Source organism: Diplotaxodon limnothrissa, linkage group LG7, assembly GCF_057381915.1.
Source record: "Diplotaxodon limnothrissa isolate DT_005_m linkage group LG7, D_limnothrissa_male_GT1.1, whole genome shotgun sequence".
Classification (NCBI taxonomy): Eukaryota; Metazoa; Chordata; class Actinopteri; order Cichliformes; family Cichlidae; genus Diplotaxodon; species Diplotaxodon limnothrissa.
Window position 1 is genome coordinate 7,736,911 of NC_140602.1, and position 10,743 is coordinate 7,747,653.

At 37.8% G+C, this 10,743-nt stretch overlaps 1 protein-coding gene across 1 annotated transcript; it reads left to right on the top strand.

Annotated features, from left to right (window-relative positions):
• Nucleotides 1–737: 737 nt before the first annotated feature.
• On the top strand, nucleotides 738–10,352 carry rhcgb (Rh family, C glycoprotein b). The gene is made up of 11 exons (XM_085357302.1): nucleotides 738–957; nucleotides 3,626–3,815; nucleotides 4,471–4,621; nucleotides 4,937–5,084; nucleotides 5,216–5,382; nucleotides 5,577–5,714; nucleotides 8,598–8,734; nucleotides 8,882–9,006; nucleotides 9,099–9,172; nucleotides 9,684–9,751; nucleotides 10,304–10,352. Exons 1-11 carry the CDS (start codon nucleotides 738–740, stop codon nucleotides 10,350–10,352), a joined length of 1,467 nt encoding a protein of 488 aa, XP_085213428.1.
• The last annotated feature ends 391 nt before the right edge of the window (nucleotides 10,353–10,743 follow it).

The following is a 10,743-nucleotide window of genomic DNA, read 5'->3' on the forward strand; positions in this document are numbered from 1 at the left end:
GTTTTAATGTGAAAGTGAAAGTGAAATTGTTCTCTATAATTTGCTTGTATGAACCAGAAAAATGCACAAAAAACTGGACATTTGTTTCAACCTTAAACCCAATGATGGCTGTTTCAATCAAACCTGTCATGTATCTTAGACATTATTTACAGTTCATCGAAACAGCCCTGAGCAAGGAGAGAAGAATGTCCCCTGTAGCCATCTAGAAATAAGAAAACATTAACTGCAAGTTCTGTACAAGCCTCTATTATTATTGAAAAGCTTCATTTGTTTTCCAAAAATTGGCTTTTTGTCCTAAGGAATAAGTTAATCTCGCTGTTATATTACATGCTAAGCAAACATAAAGCCTAACCAACGAAATTTAAGGAACAACGTTTTTGCAGATTATTTAGGATGTGAATAAAGTTTGATTTGGTTTGATCAAAATTTTAGTAAAAACTGAAAATATGCTAAAATCAAAATTCAAAATCTAGATATCACTGAAAAGAGTCGCATGTGACTTGCAATTTGTAGGGAGAGTCTGTGGGTGTGTCCTCAGAGTCCCATCTTGAAAAATGCTCAGACCTTTAAAGCGTCTGTCACTTTTGCAGAGAGCAGCTCAGCAGAATAATTCAGAATTCAGATAATAAGGCATTGAGATAAAAAAAAAAAAACTAAAAAAACTATATACATATATGTTGTTGTTTTTTATTATTATTTTTATTTTTTAGAAAATCTATTTTAAGTAATCAAAAGCAATGGGAGCTTGTCAGAGCTTTAGGGAAATGTGTGATCGTGAAAAGAACACCAATGTTCATCTGAGTCTTCCAGCCGTTTGCATTGTGTGGCAGACTGCCATGATCATCTTGTTTGGGGTTTTTATGCGTTATGATCACGAGTCAGATGCGCACTGGGTAGAGCACAGAAAACATTCAAATTTAACAGACATTGAGAATGACTTCTACTTCAGATATCCAAGTAAGTAATTTCTTTATTTCTATCTTTCTTCACCAGTAAATTCTGTAATGTATCCATTTCTATGTACAATTAGATATTTGTTCTATAATTTTATCTCTGCTAGCAAATAGTTTTTTCCAGTCCAGTAAAAAGCTTCTGGTTGACTTACCAGTTTCAGACCTCATATTATGCTAACCTTACAAATTACCTTCACATTGCTGACAAAGATCTGACTCCTAGGTGAATTTTCCCCAAGGATTTGACTCCTCTAAGGCCTCGTCCTGTTAAAAAAAAAAAAAAGAAAAAGAAGAAGCTTAATGTCCATACTAAGCAATAAAGTGTGTCTAATTTTGATAATATGTTTTGTTTAGATTATGAGATTTTAAAGATCATGTAACATGGGGGGATATATTGGATGTATGGTTGTGGAAACTCTACAACACAGCCCACAGTGTCAATGTCAGGCTGTCGATAAGGCTAAGCCATCTGAGATGTGGTGTTGGATGTCAGATGAGAAGTTCTTTTCCTGATACACGTTAAAATTGGAGACTGAAAATACCCGGTTTTAAATTGATCAGTTTAACTGCAGGCAGTTTGCAACATCTCAGGCTTTGCTGGCTATGTTAGTTCGAAGACAGAAAAAAAGAACTTGTGCTAAAACATTTGCAGCTTATTGTTTCACAGTGCAGTGGCACCTATTGCGCCTCACAACGTGTGAGACAGTTGCAGTGTTATGTTGTAAATAATGCTGCTGTGCATGCTGGTATCTATGTATCCTATTTGCTAGTCATGTCAGGTACTGCCTGTCTCATGATTAAAGAACACTTCTTCAAGTGTGTAGCTGTAAATATAATCTCTAGATTTTTATACTTTTAATCTTGATTGATCTGAACTTCTAAGACCTGACAGATTTTTTTTGGCTTAATTTAATGGAGTTATGCAATTCCTGACAATTTATTAAATATAACTAACTTTAGTTAGATAGATATATAAATAACCTAATTTAAAAAAAAAAACCCAAAAACGTGTTGCTAGATCTACTTTAAATAATTACAATGATTTTGAGCAGGTGTTGTCCATACTTGCACTACAGACCCTCCAGATTCATGGAAACTGCCAAATCATCACTGTCATCGTTTTCCTGGTCTGCCCGTGTTACTTTTAAAGACATTTCCTGCAAACCCTAAGGGTTAGCACCTGCATAAGTAACTAGATGTAACTCTGCATCATCAAAACATGTCATCATCTAATCTGCAACAGTAAATACACACAGAGTCCTCGAGTCATCTTCACATTTTACCCCCTGTTATTTAATAAGCCCTCATGACTCCTGATGACATATTGTAAAAGTAAACTCCATGGTAGACAGAGCTCTGAAGGTGACAGTTTTTCCTCTAAATTCAAGAGTACACAATGTAACCTATAAAAGATCACAGGTTAATTAGTATCAGATTAAGAAAGAAAAAAGGACAACGATGGGTGTGATTAGCATTTTTGAAATCAAAAATATCTCTGCATACGATTTTATATAGTCACATTTAAAGCTCAGTTATTCTGAGAGAACGTGTACTTTAAATAGTACATACTTGGGGCAGAATCACCCCATTGCAAGAAGGTTGTGGGTTTGAATCCACCAGCCTGCATGCCCCCAGTTTGCATATGCTTCCTGTGTCTGCATGCGTTCCCTCTTGGTATTTTGGCTTCCCACAGTTCAAAGACATGCGTGTTAGTTTAACGGTGATTCTAAATTATTCTTATGTGCGAATGTGAATGGTTTTCTGTCTCCCTGTGTTTCACAGTGTGTGTGTCTCTGTCACAGCTGTGACAGGGAGTGGGGTGGCTCAGGTTGTAGAGCAGATCAGCTACTGATCAGAAGGTTCCTCAGCATACAAATATCCTTGGGCAAAATACTAACTCCAAATTACCCTCTGATGCATTCATCAGAGTGTGAATTAGTTGCACTTGAGTTTAGAAGTGCTTGTATGAGTGGGGGTGAATGAGGCATGTTGTATAGAGCGCTTTGAGTACTCCGGGAGAATAGAAAAGCACTATATAAGAATCAGTCCATTTACCATTCTATCCCAACTGAATGAACGAGCCGAAGAAAATGAATAGATCCATAACACATGCTTACTAAGACATAAAATATAGTCATGGTGCATGGAAGGCTGACTTGAAGTAAATGGATTACATGTAAAGTTTCCATGTAATTTTGTTACATAAGCACAATGTAAATGTTACATTTAATGGAATCTGGTCAAATGAAATTTACTGCATTTGGATACATGTAGAAATATCAAGCACATTTTACACAATGATTAATTATTATAATAAATAAACCTTTGATTTATATATTTCACTTTTATATTAAAAATGCTAATTTGCTGTGCAAATCATCCCTAAATTGTTTAAAGCCAGGTTTTCTTTTTTATTCTTTTTTTTTCTAGTTTTGTCTACATGAGCCCTCTTTTAGATTTTCCACTCTTTCCACAATTTTTGCATCAACCCTTCAGACACTTACTTTGTTTACTCTAGTTGTGTGTTGGCAGACTGTAAGTGACTATCCACAACATGAGTTTGAAAGTAAAAACGTTATAACCACTATGCCACCAAGCTGTCCCTACTACCATTCCTTTCCTTTTTTCTACTTCTATTCTGTACTGCTCTTCTAATCACATTTTTCTGTTAGGTTTCCAAGATGTCCATGTGATGATATTTGTTGGATTTGGTTTCCTCATGACATTTCTTAAGCGATACAGCTTCGGAGGAGTAGGTTTCAACTTCCTCATCGCTGCCTTTGGTCTTCAGTGGGCACTGCTGATGCAGGGCTGGTTCCACTGGCTGGACACTGATGGGAAGATCAGAATTGGAATTGAAAAGTAATAGTTCAGTTTTATTGCTCATGATTGAAAGGAATCACTTCACACACAAAAAAATCTTAAATGTATGACTTATAGATATTATATAACAGGTCATGTTATGAAATAATGTGATTCATGCTATGAGGTCTTGTCTTTGATTCAAATACTGATAAATACGGTCTCTCCTATGGGAATATGTTTCCACCTGTATCCAGAAGAAAAAAAGTGTAGGTGGAGAAACCAGTCTGAAAAATTGCCACAAAGATGTTTTTCAGCCACCCAAGAGTTTGTGTTTGTGGTTGGAAGTTAGACTGAAATTGGGGGTAATGGGAAATTATGCTACTTCTGAAGTGCTGCCAAAGATATGATAGCTGTGTTTGTGTGTAAAATAGAGATAGAGAAAGTGATCCACATGGGGTAATTCAAAACCGTGACCCTGTCCTGGCAGCATAGTTTCTACTGAAACACATTAAGATGTGTTTTCTTTTCATTTGCCACCCATGTGAATCTATGTTAAGTGTACAAAATGCAGCATTGTTAGTTCATTCATTTCCGAATAAGTGCACTCTTAGCCAAATAAATATGATGATCTTGCACAAGGCCAGTGCAGAGAAGTAATGCTCTTTTATTTCCTTGCTTGTCCTTTACATTTTGGCTGTTTTGCCTTCTTCAGCCTGATCAATGCTGATTTCTGCGTGGCTGGCTGCTTAATTGCCTATGGAGCATTGCTGGGAAAAGTCAGTCCAGTCCAGCTAATGGTTCTGACTTTGTTTGGGATTACACTGTTTGCTGTCGAGGAATTTATCATCCTAAGTGTTATACACGTAAGTTTTAACAATCAGATTATACTTCACCAAAAATATATAATAAAAATGCTATCTAATCAGACAATACATATAATTTCCAGTTGTAAAAACAGGAGCTCATTTAGTTCATGTCTGTGAACGATCCAGTGACTTTTTCACTGTCATTTTATTGAACTAAAACACACACACACACACACACACACACACACACACACACACACACACACATGCATCTCAAGTCCACGACCACACCTGCTCAGAATCTGCTTCTCATAGCAGACTGCAGAGTAGGAAATATAGTTTTGGCCTAATGCTATTCTTTTATTCCTGAAGGCCAGAGATGCTGGAGGCTCCATGGTGATTCACACATTTGGAGGCTATTATGGTCTTTCCGTGTCATGGATGCTCTATCGTCCTAACTTGCACCAGAGCAGTCGTCTGCAGGGCTCTGTCTACCACTCAGATGTCTTTGCAATGATTGGTAAGCTCTGTTTACTACCCACAACTGCACATGGTCATGTTTAGTATTGCTTTTGATTTATAAGAGTTTTTTTTATCTATTTAATCTCACAAAACTCCCTGTTCCTCGTGACTTATATCACTATGGCACAGGCACCCTGTTCCTGTGGATGTTCTGGCCCAGCTTCAACTCAGCTATCTGTGATCACGGGGATGGCCAGCACAGAGCCGCCATCAACACTTACCTTTGTTTGGCCTCAACTGTTCTCACCACTGTGGCCATCTCGAGCCTCTTCCAGAAGCATGGGAAACTAGACATGGTAACAAGTTACAAACACTTATTAGATATAACCTATTATGCACATGGACATGATTATGACAATAAGAGATGAATACAAACCAAAACAAGAAATCTATAAAGAGTTTAACAATCCTGCAAACAAATTTTTCAACAAGTGCACCCTTCAGATGATTATTTACCCAGGATACACATTTTTCTGCACCTGTTTCTCAGGTTCACATCCAGAACTCCACACTTGCTGGAGGCGTTGCAGCTGGAACAGCAGCTGAGTTCATGCTGATGCCCTATGGCTGTCTTATTGTAGGTTTCTGCTGTGGCATCATCTCCACACTTGGATATATCTTTCTCACGGTATGATATTTTTTTTCTTTTAATGCTTTCCTTCCAACTGCTGTCAGACTTTACACCATGGTCTCTGCTGATGACCACACACACACACACACACACACACACACACACACACACACACACACACACACACACACACACACACACACACACACACACAATTGTAACTTTATCCCTGACAAGTGCATTTATTCCTACTATAACAAAGCATTTTATTCTATTTTGTATAGTATGTTATTCTATTTTATCTTATCCTATTATATTTTGTTTTTCTTAAGTTTTGCTCTTTCTGCCATGACCCCAAAATTTCCCATGTGTGCAACAAATAAGGAGGGTAGACCGGGGTTGTATTTCACACTTTTGACCCTTGCATGAATTTCTGATCAATATAATGTTGTTCAACAACCCTTTCATCACTAAAGCAAAGCCTAGGATGCTGGCTCAAAATAGTTGTTTGCAATTAATTATAACAAAAATTAATTAATTATCAAAGATCTGACACTTTGTGACCCCAGATGTACCCCAATGTACAGAGACATCAGTATTTCTATATATAAACAGCACCCAATGCCCCTTGTATTTAAAGCATGAATTTGAGAAAGTGACACGTTTTGCAAATTATTCTACATATGAGCAATAAAACTAAGGAAGTTGTGGTGCTTTAGTAATGTAGCTTTTGCTAAATGCACAAAAATAACAGAAAACAGATTCCACATTCCATTACTGTATTTTGAACTGTAATTTTAAAAAGAACTTCTGAACTTTTAAAATTACTGATATGATTTTAAAAGTTCAAAAGTTCTTTTTATCTTTTTACAGACAAATAGTCATTTTATGTGAGATTTTTCAACAGGTAACCTGAACAATAGTGAGCAAGTCAGTGTAGATCGGTGGTAGAGCAACAATGAACTTCATCAATATCAAACTCACTCTGAACTGATCTCCATTTTAAGTCATGATGCATGCTCGACCATCCACGTAAGGAAATTTACCAGGATCTCCATTTTAAGGCTTTTAGTTTTGCTCTAGTAAGTCTGTGCCTCACTCAAAGTCCCACAAGTCAGTGATGACAAATGTATACTCGTGGACTGCCAGGGGTATCAGTTCTGCAGACAGCATATCTAAAACATACTCTCTTGCACTGGCTATTGGTGTATGGCTTAACACAAACATTCTGCTAATATAGAAACAAAAACAAAACAAAAAACAAAACAAAAAAAAACAAAAAAAAACAACAACACTGCCTTTACATGTCTAGCTGTAAAAACTATTTTAATACTTGGGGGCTTGGGTGTCACACATGTGAAAGGTTAATCAGGGGGCTTAAATACCTTGGTAGAAAGAAACAGCTGAAAACAGTCAAAGCAAGACAGGGGAAGTCAAACTCGACACAAGATACAGAAGACGCCGCCCTGAACTCTTTTATACCTTCCCAAAAACAAAGAACATCCACAACTCTCACATGTTGGCCCATCTCACGGGGGGGCTATATCTCCTCACTCACAGAGAGAATTATGATCTTGTTTTCTGCTTAGCCGTCACCTCCCTAAGAGCAGGACATCTGAATGTCTTCAACTTTACAACAGGGCCCCTACCTAAACATTTACATCCCTCTAGAAGTGTGTGAATGTGTGTGTGAATGGGTGGATGACTGGATATGTAAAGCGCTTTGGGGTCCTTAGGGACTAGTAAAGCGCTATATAAATACAGGCCATTTACCATTTAAGCAGGAGGACTCTCAGTATCTATATCTCTCTATATATGTTGCCTCGGGATCTTATTTTCAGGAACTATAATGTTAGTTTTCACTCATATGCTGACGACACTCAGATCAATCTTCAGCTGAAGGGAAACAGTTCTGCTTCACTAGAACCTTTATTTCAGTGTCTCGTGATCATTTTTGGTTGTAAAGTTGCAATTCTAGAACCTCACATTTTAATTTGCACAGTTTAGAACTTTTTATCAAATTGCATGCTAAAAATTTTGGGGTTATATTTGACAATAAGTTCACTTTTGCGAAACAGATTAGTTTAGTTGTACAGCGGTCTTTCTTTAAACTGAGGCTTTTATCCAAGGTGAGATCTTTTTTGTCTTTTAAAAACCTAGAACGGGCAATTCCTGCTTTCATCCTATCCCAACTGGACTGTTGTAATTCTTTATATGTAGGCATTAGTCGGCCTGTCTTGCAAGGCTCCAGCTGGTCCAGAATGCCGCTGCTCGTCTTTTGACACAGACGAAGAGGAATGAACATATCTCCCCTGTGCTTACCACGCTTCACTGGCTCCCTGTACGTTTTAGAATCAATTATAATATCTTATTGGTTATAAAGCACTGAATGGACAGGCCCCACGGTATCTGTCAGACCTACTGCAGTCTTATATGCCCCTTAGAGCTCTTAGATCGGGTGATCTTTTGCTCTTGGCCACACCAAGGTCGAGACTGGTTCTTAGAGGTGATCGTGCGTTTGCAGTCGTGGTGTCTAAATTGTCGAATGATTTGCCTCTTCACATTAGACAGGCTCCTACCCTCAATCTTTTTAAATCTTAAAAACACATTTCTACTTACCTGCTTTTAATACTGCACGAGAGTTATTTACTTATTTATTTGTTATTAGCTATTTGGCATTGATGTTGACTGATTTTGCTATTTTATTGCGTGTTATTTTATTATGTAATTTATATGTTTGTACAGCACTTTGGTCAACACCACTGTTGTAATTAAAAGTGCTATATAAATAAATAAACTAAACTAAACTGTTTAGTGTCTCCCTGTGATAACATCCCACAAGCATGCAAACTGGTGACAGGAGTGCTCTTACTCTACTAAAGTGAGAAAGTGATATTACTATAACTATGCTTGTGTAGTAAAATCAGACAAATCTTTCAGCCATTCATGGAGAAGCACCTGAAGATCCAGGACACGTGTGGAATCCACAACCTCCACGCTATGCCAGGAGTTGTAGGTGGCATTGTGGGAGCCATTACAGCTGCATCTGCATCTATTGAAGTTTATGGCCATGAAGGGTGAGTTTTCCTTGCCTACAAAAAGGAAACATTCAGCCAGACATTATGGCTGTGTTTCCCGTTTCAAATAAATGGCTTAAAGAGGAAAAAACAGTTGCAATACCTGTATTCTTTTCATTGAGCTCCCCTCCCCTTTTTAAAAAAAAGGCTGGTCAACACCTTTGACTTTAAGGATAAATTCAAAGACATGGTACCCACAACGCAGGGCGGTCACCAGGCAGCGGGCCTCTGTGTGGCGTTGTGCTTCGGCATAGGTGGAGGCATCATTGTTGGTAAGGAAATCAGTTTGACAGAATATATACACTTGTTAAAAACTGCTTTTCAGACAGTGATGATAATGACTTAGTTTTTCTCTTCCTATTAGGCGCTATCTTAAGGCTACCTATCTGGGGAGATCCTGCAGATGACAACTGCTTTGATGATGAGACCTACTGGGAGGTGAGAGATAAATCTTAACATCCTTACATTTATGAGGATGTAAGGATTTGCAATGTAAAATCAGAATTCAGTCGCTATTTCAGCACACAGAAAGTTTTAGGATGCACAAAAAGAAAAAAGCTTTATTGGTATCCCTGAGTGGCATCTTTAAGATATTAAACAAATCCTGATGAATTTTATTAAATGGTCATACCTATTTTTGAAGCACACGTTTGCTCCAATGTGTATATAAATTGACAAAGAGATTTTAAATTACAGTCTTGGTTTAATGCTACTTGTAGAAACATTTGTTGTTGTGTTTTGCTCATTATGAGGCTGTTTCTCCAACCCAGCGTTAACATTTGCAAATAGTCTGCCGTCATTCACTCTTCTTCTGGTACAAAAATCCAATTTACTCTTTAACTTTTCCCCAAATTTAATAAGAAACCGTGAAATCAGATATTCTGACGATAGTTGTTCATATGCTTGTTATCTTCCTGAGATCACAATGTTTGCCTTCTAATATCAACAGGTCCCAGAGGAGGAGGAGAGCATCCCAACAATCCTGCAGTACAACAACCACGTGCAAAACAAAGATATGTAAGTGTCTCCTACTTTTATCTGTCGAGGATTTGTGCTGTTTTCATACCAAACTAATGATGCAGTCATTGCCTTTTGTTGTTCAAGACTGTACTGCATTCAGTCTCCTCTCGATGGCAGCACAGCACAGTTTTGGGATTATTCACACATCTTGATGTAACTCCTGCCATTGTGTGAGGGATATATTTTCAGGGTGTTGAATACAGTGTAATCAGGAGGTGAGGTGGCGGATAACACGACACCTCAGAGACATAGACGTCTCCTACCACCCCTAGGTGTGGGTTTAATCATAAGATGCTAACGCAGATGCTGTGCTCTATGCTGCTAAGTTAACCTGTGCTCTCTGTTGAAACGGGGTTTTCCACAGAACTGCTTCACATGGTTAACTCTTCAATGTGACCTTGAAGTTATGCAACAACAGTCATGTTTATAGTAGAAACAAAAATGCAACTAGTAATTATTTTTTGGAATCTGCTTAGTAGAGTTAATATGTAATGACCACATGAATGTCTTCAGGCCAGATCTTGTAATTTGTGAAATTTGGTTTTCTAGCGCCGAGTCAAATTTCACCATGGAGTCGGAGTCCAGGGCTCGATCTTAATGGACATCTGCCTTGTTTCCTATCATTCTCCCACTGGACAAAAATGTTCATTTCGTGCAATTAATGACCACTTGTCAGCACCAGCTGTTTTTCATACAGTGATATGTTTGTCAGTATGTTATGACTGAATTGTATTTCAAAATCTCGTTTTTTGTTTGAGTTAAAAACTACTGGAGGAGTAATGTATCTTCTGCTAGCTGAACACATTATTCCATTTAAATCAGCTGACAGTAGGTCAAACATTCAGTGGGGGGAATTACCTTGATTTGCCTCATTTCAAAGTAAAGAGACCGGCAAATTGACTTATGTAAATTCTCGTGTCGCTTGTAATAATACCTCTAAAGCTGACCTAAACTACTCAAGAGAAAAGTTTTGTCTTATGCTTTGAACC

What these genes read in the sequence shown, in the direction of transcription:
- rhcgb (XM_085357302.1), top strand. Translation starts at nt 738, where the DNA reads ATGGGAGCTTGTCAGAGCTTTAGGGAAATGTGTGATCGTGAAAAGAAC. An exon ending in TCATCCTAAGTGTTATACAC is followed by an intron (nt 4,622 to 4,936) that starts GTAAGTTTTAAC and finishes TTATTCCTGAAG; the next exon opens with GCCAGAGATGCTGGAGGCTC. An exon ending in TTGGATATATCTTTCTCACG is followed by an intron (nt 5,715 to 8,597) that starts GTATGATATTTT and finishes CAAATCTTTCAG; the next exon opens with CCATTCATGGAGAAGCACCT.